Genomic DNA, 20365 nt, shown 5'->3' on the forward strand with positions numbered 1-20365 from the left:
AATAAGAAATTAGTTTCTGACCTACAACAGACTCTCTTTGAGAACTCAAGGAGGTCTTGAAGGACAGGTGAGGTAATACCAATCTTTAAAATAAGCACTGCGACAATGCAGATCACTCAGTGTAGCTGCAGGACTCAGAATAATATCAAAAGTAACAAATAGTGAAGATCAGGCAGTTTGGGTGGGTGACCTCTGGTTCCTGAGCCCACGGAGCACCCACAGACCTGGGCCTGTGGCTTTTATGTCCCCACCCCACTTCATGACTGTGATAGCACAGGGAATTCTGGTTTTCCTTGTCTCCAAGAAGAGGCAGACTCGTGAGCAACTCCCAGACCTGGGAGCAGGTCCCACAGCCTGCCCAGCCACACCCTCAGTGGAGCAGGAGCTGCTGTTGCTGCCCCTGAGGGTGATGTGACAAAACCCAAATGATGGGTCACTGGAAATCATGCTCAGTCAGCCTGAATTACTTCTTTTGACAGGATGAGTGGGACAGGGGCAGGCAGCAGATAAGACACACTAACTTTTTTGGGTTTTGCAAGATTATTGACTTGTCTGGTGCTACAGAATACAGAAATTTGGATCAAGGTGAAATGCCATAAATGAGATGCACAATATAAAGAAAAAAATGTAGTTATCATACCTTGACTATAAAACTGGGAAGAAATCTCTAGAAACATTCACATAGGGGACTCATCTGTGCCTTGTCCAGGTCAATATTTTCCTTAACTACTTCCACGATGGAATTGAGAAGACACTAGCAGTGTTTGTGGATGCTCTAGCCTGAGATGGCATTCCAAACTTTTCATCTCCTATACAGTACAATGCATGTCAAACTAACCTGCAGAAGATGCATTTTGCTAAGAGACTGTGTTCCATTTTTTGTGTGCTTTGCAGCAATGGAGCTGGTGTTTGGTCTAACGAAGGTTGTGTGCGTGAGAGTGGGGACCTCAACTACTCGGTGTGTCTCTGTAACCACCTCACTAACTTCGCCATTCTGATGCAAGTGGTGCCTCTGAAGGTGAGATTAAGCAAAGGAATAAATCTGCCTGTTAAAAATGAAGCATAAATACATCACTTTCCTCCTCATGCCTCATCAGTAAGTGATTAGAACTGGGCTCATTTATGCCCGACTCAGATTTATTCCACATCTGGTGGGATGTTTTAATACTTCTGGACTATATTTATGTTTTAAAACTTTTGGGAACTGAAATGAAACATACCTGTGGTAGGTCAGAATTCTCTTTACCTTGTTCTAGGTGTTTGGGCATGATTTCTTAAAGTTCTAGGCAGGAAAAGCACTAGAGCACATTGTACAGGTGACCTCGGCTTTTATGACTTGTTTTCAAGACAGAGGCAGCTGAGATGTGGCTGTTTAGGGTTTTGGTAACTTGACTTGTGGAATATGACCATCTGAGCTCGAACTCCATGTGAAGTGAGCTCTGCTGCCAGCTGGCCCCTGCTCTCATCTCTGCCAGCTTTCCAAGTGTCTCCCTGCTGCTGCTTCTTCACTTTGTTGCCAAGCAGGGGCTTGTGTAGAAGGAGCATCTGAAGAAACCAGTGCTTTAGAGTTGAGAGTGAACCCCTTATGTATAGTTTTCTCTATGTTCAGTTCCTTTGTCCAGGGAGTTGGCAAGGAATCATCTCTTCCTCTGGAACATGACTCTTTCTCTCTTTACCCAGGACCTTTGCTTGCTATTCACACTAGTCACTGGTTTCAGATGAAACTTTGATGGCAAACACGTTTTTCACACTAGACATGGTCTTCTCTTTATGGTACAGAGTGTCTGCTCCTGACAGGTGAAGTGCTGCTCCTGCTGAAGGACTCCCTCTCCAAAACTCAGCAGCAGGCAAGGTCAGCCCCATCCTGAATCTTAGCAATCAGACAACCAGCACTGCCATGAGCATGAGGAATGTTTTCACCACTTTTTTTAGGTGTGCTTCTGTCAGGGAGGATCCAGTGGAGACAGTAATGAAGCTCTGCTCCGAGCAACCCTCAGTTAATAAATGATGAACATGTAATATAAATAATTTACAAACCGCACATTTAAAGAAGCGTATACAAATTGTCTGTCAAATTTATACTCTCTGGCACATTCTCAGTTTTCTGCAGACACCATCCCAATAATATAAATTACCAGGCTGAAGAGCTTCAGGAAGACTCCCACTGCCACAGCTATCCCATGGCCATGTCTGAGGCTCTGCTTAATTGATGGGTTTGCTCTCTTTTTAGGCAGCAGCTTTGCCAAAAAAGCACCTGCTGCAGGATGGTGAGGGCAGCACAGGTTCCTGCAGATGCAGGGGTCAGCTTGCAGTGGAGTCTGAGCAGGGTTACACCTCTGAGCAGCACCAAAGTCTTTCCAAGGGCTGGCTCATCCCAGATTAGAAGCTGGGAGTTGGCTTCTTCGGGTCATCTGGGTTTTATCTAACTGTTATTATCTTTATTACTTGCAAAGCACCCAATGACTCCAGCTGCTTTCCAAGTATAATTTTTCTAGGAGCTCTTCATACTGATAATAAAATGCAGCTTTGCCTGAAGACCTCCAACCTTGTGAGACAAAAGTATCCTGTGCAAAAATGCACTGTTATTAACCCTTTTAAGGAGCAGCATACAGGGAATTAGCCAGGATTGAACGGGAACAGCCACCAATAAAAGGCCACTGCAAGAGTAGTTGACTTTTTACTGGGGAATAGTTGTGGAGGTCCAGCTTTCAAATAAACAGTCTTAAAATTGTGGTGATTAGTGGGACGCTGCAATAAGTTTCAGTATTTAGCAATATTGGTAATTGGAGAACAAAGAGATTTCATAACGAAGCCTTTGGAATTGAGTTTTCCTGAAGAGGTCTGAAATGTGTAAGAAGGAAAGGCTGGATGTGAATGAACATTCAAGTTTGTCAAGTCTTTTAATGGTTCCATTTTCAATATTTCCTCTCTCCTTAAATTTTTGGTCTAATGCATTTCCATCCACCCGAATTTGTGTGGAATATTTTTGCATTGTTTTTCCCTCCTTTTGTGATAAAAAGAAAATCTCATCCCAAATCTTTGTCCAGGACATACTCTTTAAATTGACCATTTATGTTTAACTTGTGGTATTAATATTTTAACTAGTGAAAAAAAGTGTTATCTTCGTTGTGTAATTGGCATGAAGCTGAGAGTCACACAAAGACAGGCTTCCTGGCTTTTGAGCTGTGCAAGAAGACTGTGCTCAATTACAAATTCCTGAAACATTCCCTAAGTATTTGCCTCAAATGTCTAAGCATTGGATCCTAGTGAATCAACTACACAATTGGAAACTCCTTTCAGGTGTCCTTGGAACCCTCTTAAGTAAATGTTACAATGCTGTGGATTTTAAGCACCTATTCATGTTATTCACCGTGTTCTGAAATTCATGAGCCAAGGTTCAAAGGGCCCATTTGAATCACCTCTTGGAATATTAGATTGTCAATGCTCTAAGAAATTGTTGCAGTGATGTTATATTTGATCTTGAACTTGTGTGCATTTTATTTTTCTTATCGTAAATGAAGTGCACAGATAACATGAGACAAGTAAAAGAGAGGGTAGGAGTATGCAATTGCCCACATTTGAACAGTTCTGTTTATGTAGCTATTATATATCTGTTGCCATATAAATAGAAATGAATGAAATTTTTCCATATGAACACTATTTTGGACAGAATGTTTTTTTTTCTTACAGAAAAGGGTCTGGTTTTCATAAAAAATGTAAATAAGTTGTTGGAAATGCATTGCCTGAAAACTGAAAAAAAAATAGCATTTTTCATCAAATGCTATATTTTGGTACCAAAAAAGTGAATTCATTTTTCATGGGAATTCTTTGAGTGTTTTACATTTCCATTCTCCTATGGAAAGTATAATTTCCCTTTCTCTCCATCATACTGATAAATGCAGCTCTCAAGGGGGAGCAGCAAGAGTCAGACATCCTCTCCAAGGGCACCAGAATGGCCTTTAATGCAGCAGTAAAACCAGGTATAAATAGTTCTACCACTCCTTGCAGAAAGTCAGGCAGCTGCACAGAAAACAATTAACAAAATGAAAAAGAGGAATATTGACAGTTGTAAAGGGTTGTAATACAGACCAGCACACACACAGCAGCTTCAGAGCTGGGAGAACATCCCCAGGGAGAGCACTGTTGGTGTGGAAATCCATGAACTCTTGAGACCAGCTCAGTGTGATAAGTGTTCTCTCTCAGCTCCTTTTCATATTGATTTTCTTTATGCTCAGGAAAAAAAAAAGAAAAAAGAAAAAAAAGGCATAATCATTCCATTAATGAGGCATTGCAGTTATTTAGAGTTTGCTGTTCCATGGCATCCTCAGGGAGGGCAGGCACAGTCAAGGTGTCTCTAAGCAACAAACACCAACAATGAGTGACCTTCCTCAGAAGTGCCTCCTCTGCCCCAGGAATGGGTGTGGTGAGCATTTCTAATGACCACAGGGCTGAGCTGGTACGGGAACGGGAACTGTTTGTCGAGGATGGTGACTTTTTCTTCCCAGCTATGTTAAATTCCAGCAAGAATCTCCTTGCTTAACTCCTTCTCTTTGTCAAAGCTACCTCTTCCCACTTGCAGAACCACAGCACGATCCTGACCTGCTCACCCTCCCCCAGTGCCTCCCTTCCTGCTCCTTTTCCCACCTGCACCAATATCCAGCAGATCACTCTACATATTAACACATTTTGTGCATCTCTCATGCACATAAATCCCTTGCTATATTCCCAATATTTTTTATCACTGCAAGTTTGTTGTAAGATACAGAACTGTGCTAGTAATATATGCACCTGGCTCTGGGAGGAATTAAATTGTCTCACATGGATTTCATTTTGTTTCGGTGAGACACTCACAGGAAGAAAACTGTAGGATATCCTGCATCTGATGGTGCTTTCTCTTGAGTACTTGAAATGCTGTGAGCTGAGGGATGCTGAATTGTTAGATGTTTATGGCACAAAGTGTCAGGTGGGTCTAATTTCCAGGGAGCATAGAAATGCAAGAAAGTTCTTAGGAACAAACTGTGAGTTCTTGATTTTTCTTCTTGATCTTGACTCAAAATAGGTGAGATTATTTCAGTCACTGTTCTATTGTATGCCAGCTGGAAGTAATCTCCAGAGGCTGAAAATCTGCTGAGATGAAAAAGTGGTTTTATTCCAATATTCAGGGAAAGAAATTGAAAGAGAGCGGTCACAAAGAAAAAAATTTAAATTCTGGAATTTTAACTTAAATGGACAAAATGAACCTTCACTCTCATACCTGTGGGCTGTACACCAGGATATGTGAAGAAGGACTTTAAATGTTGTGAATTAGTTAAAACTGATCACAAATGTAGTTGAACACCACTCCAGATTTTATATTCATTTCAGCAAGAGCTTGAAAACCCTGGAGTCGTGGTGATTGTGAAAGAAGGGCATGAACAATGCTGCTGATGAGCTCGGGGTACATGTGTGATGTTGAGCTGCTTTCAGGGATGCAGGGGATTAGCAGTTGTAACAAGTTTATTTCGGGAATGAAATAACCATCTTGGAAAAACTTACAACCATGTGGTGCTCAGATGTCAGCCTGGCACTGACCTGTTAGCCTGCTGATGAATTGGCCCCCATGGAATGCTGGAATTATTTGTGTTTTATCACTCTGCTGTTATGTCTGTATCACGCCTGGCCCGAATTCTTGCTCGCTGAGATTCATTTGTCTTGTTGGTTTTCACTTGAGGAATTGTAACATTTATTTTGAATTTTGGAGATTGATGGTCGTGAGCTGGTTTAACCAAACAAATAAGTTGATTGAAGGTAAAATGTGACCAAAGACTAGTGGAATGTTTCTGAAGGGACGTGTTCAGCCCTTCATTGTTTTCGTGGAGTTGCATGGATGTAATTAAGGTCACCACACAATCAGTGTTTGGAAGCTTGGTTGAGAACTCTTTTCACAACTCTGATCAAGTCAGTAAGATGGAGAATTATTCAACTGCATCTTCCCAACAAGTGTCAGTGGGATGTTCAGAGTAGGTGTGATATTGGCTGATCTGTGCACCCTCCTCTGGGAAACTCATTGCTCTGATCAAGCTTCTCTTTCTGATGGGGGAACCTGAGGGAGAGTGAAGTCCCTCCCAGCAAACCATTGCTTAAGCTGCACTCTTGGGGCTTCATGTCTGTCCTTCTCTTTCCTTGATCCACAGACCAGTGTTCCAGTTTTTCCTTCATCTGGTGCAGCCAGAACAGACCTGTGCTGCCAGCACCCTGCAGTGCTTAGGGAGACACTGGGGCACTAATACAGCTGTGGCAAGAAAAATAAATAATCCCTTTAGCTGGACGTGTGTTTACACTGGTTTATGTTTGCTTCTTCTGGAGGAAGCCCCAGCAGAAGGGACCCAGGGTGATGTGCTCCCTGGGGTGGTTTTCTTGTGGCACTGTGGTACTTCTGCTGTGCCTGAACCTGGACAGGAGCAGCAGAGGGTGGGAGAGGAGAGATCCCCTCCAGTGGCACAGAGCCTGGGGAGATCTCAACCTGCAACACCTCCTCCTGCACCCAGCACCCCCTGGAACCTCTGGCTGGAGGGGAAAAGGCTGGTGGAGAGGTCCCATTCCTGGGGCAGGAGGGATGGGTGACACTGGGAGCACGAGCAACACTCCTCTTGGCCCAGACAGACAGAGGGATGGCTCAAGGGACTTCCTGGACAGCAGGAATCAAACCCAACTCGGAGCAAGCCTCATCTCAAAAGCACTTCAAAGAAAATTCGGATGCTACTATTTCATTTTGGGCAGCTTTACTTCCCCTCATCGCTCAGTGGGGCCCTGTGCTCCTGCCAAGGAACATGCCAGCCATCTGGCAGTTTTTATTTTTATAGTGATCCAACAACTCCAAGGCATGCCAGGCTATTTGTACCATCTGCCACATAAATGTCATTGCAGCAAAAGGATGGTGGACACCTGGGGACCCAGAGTTCAAATATCCTCCTAAAGGGGAATCATTGTCTCCCACAGGAAATAGAGCTCCAAGCTTGGGTCCACTTCCCCCAAGGGGCCCATGCAGGACACAACTGAAATATTTATGACTCCCAGACCATTCTCTTAAATTGTCCTTTTGCCCTGTTTTTTTTTTCCTCTTTCTGTCTTTTCCAATGGTGAGAGTATAAAAATTACTACTATAAAGTTCACATGTGGATGGACATTTCCAGTGAAGTTATAGTGTCATACAATCTGTGGTAGAAATTGTTTGGGGTTTTGAACACATTTTCTGCATTTCTAAAGCTAGAAATGACTTTGGGTTTTATCCCATTTGTAGCTCCTGCTCATAATTCAGAAGAGAGGATCAATCAGTATAGTACAAGCCCCTCACCAGCAGGTTTGAAAGCAGAGCAATATTTGTAAAGGGAAAAATATTTAAAAACATCTGATCTTGCAGATGGAGCTGCAGAGACAACCCATCTTTAGCATCTTCAGGGAGCCCAGGATTTTGAAAAGGCTTGGGGATTTAGCTGTGAGGTTCTATTTACAAAAAGAAAGGTATCCCAAGTTTCTTCTTTGGGGCAATATGTGTGCTTTTATTTTATTTTTCACCGTTATAGCTGAGTTTGACAGCAGGTTTTGATAACAGAGGGCTGACTGAGAACAAAATGCATCAATTGCTGTTTATAAAGGAGGGTTTGAAAATGTCCTAATATTGTGAATGCTTTAAAAATACGGGGGATAGGTGTGTAATTTATAAGTTTGGAGCATTGTTTCCTAAATCTAATATTGCAGTTATTAATCAAACATTGAACTCTGGGTGCAATAAAATAGCAGTCTGAAGTGATAACCCTTTTTCTTAAAATTTTCAGCCAGCTACATTCTCTAATAGGACAATGAAATGGAAATAATGTGGCACTCCCTGATTTCTGCTGTTTTGTAATTTTAATGTAATTACTTTTCTCAGCACGCTTTTCATTGCTGGAAACATAAAAAGAATAATGCCTTAGCCCAGTGATTTTTCTTTTGTGTTGCATATTTAAAAATTGGATAGGCATTTTGATTTCTTTGGTCCTTGTTTATTACCATTGACAGTTTGTTTAGCTGGAGAGATCTCTACAGACAGTTCAGACAGCCCTTACCCATCAGATGAACAAAGACAAATCAGCCTGACTGTTTATTCTAGTATTGCTTTGTAAACTTTCTTTGCTCTTTCTCACTCTCTCCACTTCCCCCTCCATTTTATTGCAGTGGAAGTTGTCCCCATGGAGGAGCACTTCTCTCTGATGTGTTCACAGTGTGATTGTGCATCATATTTCTTTTGTCCTTGCTATACCCATGCTCATCTTTCCTGAAAATTGAGCAATAGTCTTGATTTTTAACTCAGAGCAATTGTTCATTCTTTTGCTGTTCCACTCCTGTGCCAGTACAGCTCCGTTGATTTTGATGGGAGGAAATAGGAGACACCTTCCTTGTCCTTAATCCCACAGAATTACATGTAAAAAGTTGGACTGGTGCTGCAGGATACTAAACCCCTCAAATCCCTTAGAGAATTGTTTGGCAGTTACTGAATTTCACTCAGCAGAGGAGAATAAAAAATGACTTTTTGTTTTGGAAGAGCACAAATATTTAAGAGTGTTACAATGGTCAAAAGAACTCCTTTGTTCAAGAAGCACGACAGAATATTCTATTTTAATCAGAATACTTAGCAAAATAGCATAGACTTCCTTTCCATGGTGGAAATGAAAGCATTGAACCACTTGGCAGCCAGTTCTTCTTGCTGACTAAAGGATTTCCCCGTGCAGTATAAAAAAGTCATGATACTGCACCTTTATCCATCACTGTTCTCTGTTGAATATTTTTAAATTTAGTCATTCTGTGCTCTTGAGTTCAGTCTGTCTCCTGTATTGGCCTTTTCATGCCCTTTCTCCCCAAAGTGTGGTGTAGGGGAAGTTCAGGGCTGAGTACCTGTTGCTGCTGGGCTGCAGTGCAAAACTCAGTTATCCACAGCCCTGAATCCAAAAAGACCCTTCTGAGTCAAAGGGAGACATATCTATTTTTGTAGAATTTTACTGGGAGCTGGGTATTTAATTAACCTCAACTGCTCTGAACAGTCTCACACCCAGTCTGGCAGGAGACCATCGTTTCTCTGCCTGCAGGACCCTGCGGGAGCCCTGCTGGGTTTGATCCTTCTCGTAGCTCTCCCTGATGGACTTTGTTTTGGCTGTTAATTGGAGAACAGGCTGAGCCTGCTCTGGCTGGAACAGAAGGCAGAGAACAGATGTCCAAGTCTCAGGTGTATGGGCAAAAGCAGCTCCTTGGGTGTCGCTGGGGATAATCTGCTGTAACTGCAGCGTTTAACATTTCTGGAGGAACACTGCCAGTATTAGGCCTATAAATGAAGGCAGAAAACCCACACTGCTTTTTTTTTTTTTTGCACTAACAGATACGAAGAACTTGAAAATGCCTGCTTTTCTGATCCCCCAACTTTATTTATAATCTGATACAGCTTCACCACTTGAGTCCTCCCTCCCTGCCACGCTTCCTTCAAGCTTCATTTGAACCAAGAACTTGCTGTGTGAGATCTGTAATGAGAGGATTACCTACTGTTTGATGACATCTTGCTCAGAAAAATGATGGGGGCTTTTAAAATTCTAATTAATATCTTGGCAGAGATGTTTGGAAAATTCTGTATTTGTCGCGCGGCAGCGAAAAGTTTTAAATAAGCAGCACCGGGCTGGGCTGGCTGGAGGAAAACGTGCCTGTCATCCTGAAAAGCCCCCTCTGTAGCACTTTACTGCAGATCCCTAGGAGTTGGGGAGTTAATAGAGAATGGGAATTCAAAAGCAATTCTGCTGGAAATGGCTGATAAAGATGATTGCACCGCAAAGTGTGACTCTCAGAGGCCTTTTTTCTTCCAGCTTGCAGTATCTGACACGTTGTGACTTGAGAAAAGAAGTTTCTGCATCAAGGTAGACTTCCCTTTCTGTGAGTAGTGGTTGTGCAGTGCCATTAGGGATGGCCCCACCAAAATCATTTCTGTGGCGTCAGGGAGTAGATTGAGCCTCCTGAACTCAACACAGATGTTAATTTGGAGAAGCCATAATGTTATGTACCTAACAAAGTGCTTGGCAAGCTGAAGGAAAACAGGGATTTGTATTTTTATTATTATTTAACATATAAATAAAGGCCTCTCTGGACTGAAGCTGAATTCCAGCAGCCTTTCTGGAGGCAATTAAAACCATTAGCTTCATCAGCCGAGGCCAGCATTTTAATGTCTCTGAGACACTCAGGCTGCCAAAGTTAATTATTCATCCTTTTCTTAATTGGATTCAGATTGCATTTTAAAGGTGCAGCTCCAATAGCACTGGCTGAGCCTTGATTTTTCGCCCCTTTCCTCCCCCCAGGAAATGTCTCAGAAGAGGTTGTTCAACCTTTGCACAAGAAGGGTCTGAGGGTGGATTTCAGCCCAGGCCAGAGGCTGGTCAGCTCGTGGCAGATTTGTCAGTTGGATAAACAGGGTGAAAACCACCCCTCCTCATAATGTCATGGTGGGAATGATCCTGTGAAATGGAAAACTGACCAAAAGGGACATTAAAATATAACTCACTCCTATATTTGGACTTAGGGCAAAATGCAAATGTCGTGTCTTACATTTCTACCAGCAAACAAATAACTTTGTTTTTATAAAATGTATGCACCATATAGGCATATGCAATGATATATTCTGAGTTCTACCAGTAAGTAGCACTAAAATACAAATGGAAGGTATGATATAATCCTTAGCTTGCAGGACTCTTTTTTTTTTTTTTTAAGTCTGTAAAACATTTTTTGGTTCAAGAACTTGTCTTTTTCAAGAAGAAGATGAATTGCTTTTCAGAAAGGAGATTTCTAAAGTAGTTTAGAGGGTGAAATTACTGCTTTTAGTGCCTAAATGGCCAAGCTGTAATTTGGTATAGGGAAAAACCCTTTCAGGATCAGCTGTGACAAACCTTGGTTTCAAGTGTTTGAACTCAGCCCTTTGTCTGACGTGTTGCTTTTAAAGGCGGACACAGAGGGATGTTTTGCAGCATGTGAAGAAGAAAATTTTAGGCTAGCACTTCCCCAAAATGTCCCTTTCTTTGGAGGAAGCCCAAAGTACACCCTTTGCAAAGCAGAAAAGTTGTGGTCAACTGACTGAGAGGTGAAAAATGAGCAAGAGGGACAAGGGTGCAAATGTCACACAGAGGAAGGGCACATTGAGCAGAGGGCCCTGTGTGGCCCAGGAAGATGCTCTGAGCTGAGAACTTGCTGAGTTGTGTTCCTGTAGCCCATCTACCTTTGTGGTGGGTTGGTGTGCTGGGGTCTATGTACAGTCACTCAGTAACCTTACATAAACAACTAGATTTTCTGATCTAGATATAGAACCTACTGAATAACCTTTCAGCCTGAACTGACCTTTCCCAGAGATGAAAAGCACCATCCCATTATAATAATATATTTTCATCTCCCCGCGCAGCTCTGTTTAAACAGAGGCGTCAGATGTCACCACGAACAGCATCAGAAATGCAAAATATACATTTGGAGGCTGAGCTGGTGTCTTTCCAGGATCGTTTCTCAGGCCATCCGGTTGCCTGTGAGTTTCCAAAAAATAAAAAGTGTTGAGCAACGCACTGACTTCTTTTACAAGGGAGAACAAGGCTGAGACAATGGGCTGTAATACCACAGCTGGGTGGGTCTGCTGAAACCACCAGCTCTTTGCCCATGCTGTCAGCAACACTTGCAAGGTAAAGGGTGTTACAGCCTCAACCAAAAGGGTGGGAGTGTTATGTGAGGCAGGAATTTTTGAATTGACTTTGTCGAAGCTGGAGCTAAGAAACATCTGTCTTTTAGTGTTTGTGATTACTAACACTCGGGGCTGTATGAGCTCGTTTCCTGGCTTTTCAGCTCGCTGCAGAGTAAGAGAATGACCGTATAAACACCAAAGAAGCAAAACCTGTTGGGAGAAAAGAATAATTTAATGTGGATTGGGACAAGTGTGAGAATCAGGCTCGTGGGACTACTTCACAGATTGCTCAATGTTTCATTTGGAACTTTTTCATGCTATTTTCTTTAATAATAACATTACAGCCTGATTAGCATTTTTGTGCTGACTGTAAGATCATCCCAAATTACTGTTTTATATTCCACATCACGCAGGAAGGCTGAAAACTTTCAAAAAGACAAGCTGAGGTAAGATGAAATCAGCCCGTATCAGAGCACTGGAATTTGTAGGAAATTGTTTCTTAATTGATGATTCACAACAACACTTTGAGGACCCAGGTACTTGTAACAAAATGCTGCTTATTATCCCTTGCAGTGGGAGCACTGCACACGTGTGCTGTGACAGCTGGGCTGTGGGGAGTTAGTAGAGATCTGATATCTTAAACACAGGTTCTCCTCTCTCCTGCACCATATCCCTGAAACAAGGCTGGAAATAATCCCAGGCCTTCTTTTCCTGCTGTATCCTTCCCCCTGGAATTCACATTATCCACAGGAAGGAGCTGGTTTCACTGGCTGCTGTGAACAGGGACCCCCTCTTGGACCTCTCCAGCCCGAGAGCTCAGTTTGAGAACAGCTATCACAGGCTCCACTGGTTCCTTAATAATGATAGAAAAAAGGTTGCAAGCTAACTACAGGCTTTCTGCCCCACCACACTGATGTTGGTATTGATTTAAGAGCATCATCCTTAAAGCATCATCAGATTCTGGTTGTGTTTAATAGAGTAAGAGCAATTTCCAGATGCAGATGCAGGGCCCTGTGTGGGTTATTTTATGTTTCAGAGAATCTTCTACATTTTATTGTTAAGAGATTTCCCCTCCCCCCTTTTTTTTTGTTTCTAAGTAATAGAGGCTCCATTTGGGAGAACTTGATTCTCATCATGTCTTGCCCTGCAGGGGTTTTTGGAGAAAGACTGAGCTAAAACCCAGAGAAAGATTGTCTTAGAGGCACGTTAGTTTTGATAGAAATTAGTGAGAAAAAGATGTTTGTGTGATCACCATCTTCTCTTGTATTACTGTGGAAAAAAACAAAGACTTGGATTTTTAGAGGGATTAAGCCCCTCTCCTATGAGTAAAGGCTAAGAGAACTGGGATTGTTCAGCCTAGAGAAGGCTCCAGGGTGACCTAATTGAGGCCTTCCAGTACCTGAAGGGGCTACAAGAAAGATGGAGAAAGACCATTTACAAGGGCCCGGAGTGACAGGACAAGGGGGAATGGCTTCACACAGAGTCGATTTGGATTAGATATTAGGAAGAAATTCTTCCCTGTGAGGGTGGGGAGGCCCTGGCACAGGTTGCCCAGAGAAGCTGTGGCTGCCCCTGGATCCCTGGAAGTGTCCAAGGCCAGGTTGGACAGGGCTTGGAGCAACCTGGGATAGTGGAAGGTGTCCCTGCCCACGGCAGGGGATGGGACTGGGTGAGCTTTAAGGTCCCTTCCAACCAGACCATTCTGGGATTCCATGATTTTTGCCAGTTTCCACTGGTTTGCTCCTCTGTATCTTCTGTATTTGTATATGATTTTCCCTTTGCAGATCCTCTGCCAGTGCAAACACTGTGACAGATCTCTGCAAACCTGAATGAGAACTGAGCAGCTCTGACCTCCCCAGGGAACATTTTCTGGCTGCAGGAGTTTAGGAGTGAGAGGAGTGAAGGAAAGCTTTGAACTGCTGAGAAGCACTGATTTCAGAGTGATTTGAAGCTGTGAAAGCTTCCTCTGCTCCCCTCCTCCTCCTTCTGTAGAATTGCAAACCACCTGTAGCCAGAGAAAAGGATGTGTGTCTGAGATATCAGGAAATAAGGTCCATCCATTCTGGACATGAATATCCCTGATGAGGAAATCACTTCTAAACTGCTCAATTTACCACAAAGATTATTCCTATTTCAGGAATACTCTCTGAAGAATGGCTATACATGGCTTCTCTGAGGAATGAGAGATGATAGGATCTTTTCTGTAGGAATTATATGGAGCTTTTAAGCTGGTCCAGCACACAGAACCCTTTTGTTTCTTTAATTGATGCTGTCCGAGTCAGGGATAAGAAATGTGCCTTTGGCTGGAAGAGGAAAAACCACTCAAGAGCTGCATCATATTTCCTAGGAACTGTAACACCATAGCAACAGTTGTCTTCCAATGCTGCTGCTGCATCCCTTAATAGTTCTCAGATTGCTGAGTGAGCCACAAGTTATTCTGCTGTAAAACTTACTGTACATGGGTTGGTTCTGTTGGCAGATAATTGCAGGAAAAATGTATATATGCAACACATCTTTTTGTCTGTGTTTCTGTTTCCTCATAACTACATGGCACGTTGTTTCTCTCCTTTAAAAGGAATTTTAATGGGAAGTTTATTGGTGGGGCTGCTTGGGTTTGATAATCTCTAATGAAATACTTTGTTTGGGAGGGAAATTTTTATTGTGCCTGTGGAAAACAATAGCAAATCCCAAACATGTGAGAAAGGATTAGTTTTCATTAGATAAAAGTTTCTGTAAAAAAGTTGGACAAGATATTGTTCCTTTCAGTATTTTTTCTAATAAGTAAATATTTTGAATGAGTTTTCAGCTAGGAATTTAATTTATGGTGAACAGAGATTCAAATTAAAACATAGTATTTCAAGCATCAAAATTAAAACTTTTTGATTGACTACATATTCCCCCCACCCCCAGTTTATGTTCAGTTTATGAAAATGTCAACTCTATCCAAATTCAAGTCAGGAAAAATGTTTGAAAATTCTTCTGAGATGAGAAAACCTTTTCCTGCCTAGCTCTGTTCTACTTATTATATATTAATACTTCCTGGCTCCCTTTGTTGGGTGGGGTTTTTTTTTGTCATTCTTTTATGAGAATTTGCATGGAAAATTAAAACACTATCTCTGATTAATTTAAGATGAATGACCAAACCATGCTGTCCCTCCAGCATTGACTCTATCCAGGTTTAACACAGATCCTAGTGGAGAGCACTGGGGAGTTACAGTTTAAATGTTCATGAAAATCGAATTACTTCTACAAAAGGTGCCTGTAGATAAAAAGAGAGGCTGAGAGGAGAGGTTTGCATTCCTACTGCTCATGCTGGGTCTTTTCTGGGGTTTTCCATTCTGTAGATGTCAGTCCAGCTCTTCAAAAGCCACTGAAAACGTGATACAATTAAACAAAACGAGCGGGCTATAAATGGCCTGTGATTTATGGCTTATCTGGGTTTGTCAGTTCTCACTGCTGTGAAGCACTTCTGGTATTTGCACAGCGATGTAAATTATTGCAGTGTGAGAGCATTACCTGTGACAGATCCCATCCCTGACACTGCCTGTGAGCCCAATGAACTGCTGCAGCAGCAGAGAAACTCCAGCTTGTGCCGAGGAAAACCTGGTTCAGGAAATAAAAGAGGGAGCTAAATGCCACGGGCACGTGGATCCCCTGGCTGTGTGACTGAGTTTGGAGCTGGCTCCTCATTTCCCCCTCTAGCAACAGCAGGGAACGACTGTGAACAGCTTCCTCACGAATGGCTGGAGGAGGAAACGCTGACCCGTGGTTCTGCGGTGTGATAAATCAATTAATAGCTGTTATTTCGTTTTTGTTCTTTTTTTTTTTTTTCCTTTGTGTGCAGCTAGCAAGAGAACACCAGGTGGCCCTCTCCTCCATCACTTACATTGGCTGTGCTCTGTCCATCTTCTGCCTGACGATCACGCTGGTCACATTTGCTATATTGTCGTGAGTAATTTTAAATTAATACCCGCTGAGCAGCTTATCACACAGGAAGGGAAGCGGAGCATTTCAGGCCACTGAGTGGGATCCCTTCAGGTGCTCAGGATAAAACAAAGGCTATTAATTCTACAACCTCCCTTAATTGGATTCTGCACATGTATTTGTAACAGTTGGTTGGTTATTTCTAAATTACTTTCATTTCCTGAAATGGGATGGTCTTTACATAGCAAGCAATTTCCATCCCTTGAGGGATTTTTAGATTTTTTTTTTTTTAAACTCTCCAAGTTTTTCTACAGTTCAGGAGTCTTGCAAGGAGGCAGTAGCCTCCTTGCAAGACTCCTGAACTTTAGAAAAACACGGAGAGTTGGTTGGGAGCTCAAAGCATGGATGACTTGGTTGGGAGCTCAAAGCAAGTACAATATGGGCAAGAACTGCAGGATCACCCCCTCTGCCCCCCTTACCCTCATCTTTGGGTTGCTTGGAGTGTACAGTCAGTCCTTCTGTCTGCTCTTCAGCTGCCTTGGGCTGGAAGGCGACGTGTTTATAAAGGAATGCCCAGAAAGGAAGTCTCAGTCAACATTAGAGCTGCCTGCCTTTTGTTTCGTGCAACATGTACACAATTACATCATACAAGCCACATTTATTTTCGAGTTGCTGTGCTCCATTAGGCTGGTTATCTAATGTGTTGTTTTAGGAGGATGAAGGACACTGTAAGCAGTGTGAAATTCGCTCCACGGCTCGTGTTTAAAACCTCTGGATCTCTGCAGGCCTCCTGCCTGGAACAGGGCAAGCCCTTCGAGGGCTCTTTGCACTGGAATGCTTCTGCTACAGGGCACTCAGGGTCTTTATGCCTGTTTATTTTCCAATAGTGATAACTGAGTTTGAGGCCCAGCTGGCCTTGATACAAACATTTCCAAGAAAGAAGATTTCGTAGAGGTTTGTTTCTAAATAAAAAGCAGAAAACATGACAAAGGGTGAAGCAACTTGTCTGAGGTTGTGCAGCAGAGTGGTTGAGCAGCAAGGAATGGGATTCTTTGTCTCCTTTCACACACTAAACCATATTCTTCCTACTCAGGAGTTCAACTTTTGATTTCTGTGCCTAAGAATGTATTTTGAACATCCCGTGAAGAGGCCAGTTTCTAGGGAAAAGGACTTGCTGTAAAACAGTAAACTGATTGCAGTGTTCGTTTGTTCCAAATCCCGTATTATTTCCAAGTCTCAAGATCTGTGTTGGTCATACTTGGATTAAGTGTGTAACGTGTGGCAAAATCCACTCCAAATAAGTCCAACGTCTGCCTATCTGGCACTGCGCTGTTGGCATGTTTAGGCTGAGGGGAATGATCTGCTCCACTTTTGTCTGAGTGCAAAATTGGATGTTATAACGTTCAGAAAGGAAAAAGGGAGTAAAAGGAGGTGGTGTTGCTGCAGCAGGGCTGAAAACTCCTCAAGAAACTGGAGGCAAAGAGAAGACTTTTGGACAAGAGGAGAGCTTGGGGCCAGCTGACTGTCCCGGGGTTAAAGCACCCCACCTACACACGGGATCCTTCAAACTGCCAATCAGAAATAATTTGATTAGGTTTTCACTGGAGAGCAGGGTCTCGTTAAACAGCTGAGGCGAAATTTTGCAATGTGGTGTTAGATGACCGTAACGTAAGCGGACAAGAATCTGGCAAGTTCTTCGCTGCTCCGCGTTACCGGCAGCGCCGGGCGGTTCCCGGGAGGGCAGGCAGTCCTGCTCCCCTCCTGGGGAACACTGCCCCAGCCTGCCACCACGAGAAGCTCTTTATTAGAAAGCCACTGGCACCAGGCAGCACATCCTGGCTCATTGGATTCCTTTTAGGACACGGATACTTCTCGTCATTTCCCTCTTCGTTCTCTTCCAACGGAGCAGTGCTGGAAGGGCAGGGCTGACACAACCATGGTCTGCATCGTCCAGTCCATGTCACTCTGCTGCAGGGACACACACAGTGGCTGCAGGAGTCACCCCCATCCAGTGTGACACAACAAAAGGATGGGAGTGCGTGGAGTTGAGTGGAGGAAGCACACAACAGTTCCCATCGCCAGCGGCCTGGGTGTCCTGAGATGGTTAAAACTGCTGGTGGGGGCTGGCAGGCAGCAGGGATGGAAATATTGACCTGTTATCACCAATACTGCTTTTTAAAGCGAAGAATTAAATTGTGGGAAAGGCCTGAGATGTTCAGATCAGTGTTTTTGTTTTTTGTTTCCTATTTCTGGATGAGAACAGAAACACGAGGTCAGAAGACTTCCAGGAAAGCATGTTCTTGTCAGAGTTCCATCTGTTTTTTGCAAAGCCAAGAGCGATGTGTTCAAATGATGTTGTAATCACTGTCAGGTCTCTGTCAAGATAGGCACTGCCCATCTGCATATGGAGCTATAGTTCCTGTGCTCAGAAGCTGATAATAGTATAAGCCAAAATCATAACAAAGGTCTTTTCACATTCCCTTATTTCTCACACAGGCAAATACCAGCAAAATAAATCCAGGAATTCTGTGGCACAGTGTGGGCTGAATGGTGCAAGGTGCAGTGTGCTTTCTGTGAGGTGCAGGTCTGACCTCCTCAGTAGCACAGCACCATTCAAGATATTCTGCCACTAGTCACAAACAGAGCTTTTTCATGTGCAAATCAATCTTTCTGCTGCCTTCAGGACAGCAGCAGAATATTAAAGCAACCACTCAGGTACCACTCCATCCTGGTGGAAGGAGAGCTCAGAAGACATCATCATAACCCCACCAAAACCAATAAGCAGGAGTCAATCTAAATGCTTGCTGATAAATCATAAATATATTCTTGGAATGCTTCTGGCAATGCTGTTTTATTCAGATGTGTTTCTGCCTCCTGCCAGGTCTGTCAGCACCATCCGCAACCAGCGCTACCACATCCACGCCAACCTGTCCTTTGCTGTCCTGGTGGCCCAGATCCTGCTCCTCACCAGCTTCCAGTTCACCCCTGGAACTGTAAGTCCCAAGAAGAAAAATAATTTTGTTTGGAATGAGTGCCACGTGCGAGAAAGCATCTTCCATGTGAGATCTCCTGTTTTTGACGTGCCTTAAGCCAAAAGATGCCTTCCTGCAACACTGGAAGGCATTAATCTTTTTTTAATTCTGTTTATTCCCAGTGCAAGTCAAGATGAGATCTGCACATCCTTCATTTTGCCAATGCAACAGCTACCTAAATTTATATTCAGCTCAAATGGGATCCCTTGAAATTCTGTTAAGTTTATAAATAACAATTATGTCTGGTTTTGCATAGACTATTATTTTGTGCACCCAAACCGTGTTGTCGTGGTATCTGGCCATACCTGGGTGTTTGTCAAACCAAAAGCAACATGCACCCATCAAATGGGAAAATCACTGTAGAAATGGAGAACACCTCAGTGTGTTTTTAAATGTCATGGCTGATTCTGCCTGACGTGGCTTGAGCTTTCTCTCACCCACTTAAAACTTTAGGAATTCTCTAATGGAGAATATTGTATATCTTCTGTGTTTAAATAGGGTATTTGTATTTGGGTTGGTTTGGTTAGGTTTTGTGGTTTTTATTTTCTGGTGGGGGTGTTGGTTTCTTTTAATTGTCTGCTCTCTGCTCTGGTGCATTTTTGCCTCTTTTTTTCTATCCCCCACATTATAAATCTTCTGATCCTTGATGGAAGGTAATGAGCTTTCTGATTGAGCTTTGGCAATATCTTCTACTGCGTTGAAGGGCAAAACAGAAGTTCTTTGTTTTTTGCTCAGAAAGTTTTTTTTGTGGGGTAGAAAACACTGTTTTTCTGAATAGCAGATTTATTGACGATGATCTACACTCTGTAGATTTAGATGATTTTTAAGTAGAATTTGTGTAATAAACAATGCCAAAGGTAAAGCAACTATTGTTTAATTAGCCAGAGGTGACAGAAAGCACTAAGTATCACCATGTAAGAGTTTAATCCAAGTTAAATCCAAGATATTGTAAAACACGTATATATTTCTCTGGCCATCTAAGGCAGCCACTTAAGCAACAACACCTTCATATTGCTCACATGGTACTTAAGCTCTGTGCATGTATGGGCTTTTTTCTGCCTGATCACATAGATTGGAACTCGAAATTACAGATTGATTTTATGGATCTGCTGCTGCAGGTGGGAATTCCTCATGCAGAGTACCAGGATCTAAACCATTAAAACTGGCATCTAAAACAGCTGGGTTAGATTGAGACAAATGGGCCAAGTTAACAGTATTACATACCAGTAAAACCAATTTCTTTCCACTGTTGTGTTTAAAAAATGCAATTTAAAGTAACATAAGGTCTGTTGGTGGAAAGTCCCACCTGAAAAGCAGAAACAAAATCTGATTTTACAATAAACTTCCAATGTGCTCTGTTTTTGTAATGATCACAACTTGGCTAGTTTGGTGCCCAGCTGTTGCTCCATATTACTTTTCAGAAGCAGTGACTGGCTTCTATTAATCTTTTTTTTCTTCTGTTTATTCTCAGTGCAAGTCAAGATGAGGTTTGCACATTCTTCATTTTGCCAATGCAACAGCTACCTAAATTTATATTCAGCTCAAATGGGATCCCTTGAAATTCTGTTAAGTTTATAAATTACAATTATGTCTGGTTTTGCATAGGCTATTATTACTTGAGGATCTAAAAGCACTTTGTAAAACGAAGTTCATGCTCTTTTGCTGCTTAACATTCAGGTGGGTCCTGAAGGAGTGAGGACAC

At 42.6% G+C, this 20365-nt stretch overlaps 1 protein-coding gene across 1 annotated transcript in view; it reads left to right on the forward strand.

Annotated features, from left to right (window-relative positions):
- ADGRD1 (adhesion G protein-coupled receptor D1) overlaps window positions 1-20365 on the forward strand; it is a 139978-nt gene that overhangs the window by 80210 nt on the left and 39403 nt on the right. Inside the window, exons 15-17 of the mRNA XM_027689655.1 lie at window positions 895-1018; window positions 15552-15655; window positions 18513-18624. Coding sequence (XP_027545456.1) covers window positions 895-1018; window positions 15552-15655; window positions 18513-18624 — 340 coding nt within the window. The remainder of the gene's footprint in view (window positions 1-894; window positions 1019-15551; window positions 15656-18512; window positions 18625-20365) is intronic.

This window comes from Neopelma chrysocephalum, unplaced genomic scaffold, assembly GCF_003984885.1.
Source record: "Neopelma chrysocephalum unplaced genomic scaffold, ASM398488v2 Primary Assembly neopelma1_77, whole genome shotgun sequence".
Taxonomy (NCBI): domain Eukaryota; kingdom Metazoa; phylum Chordata; class Aves; order Passeriformes; family Pipridae; genus Neopelma; species Neopelma chrysocephalum.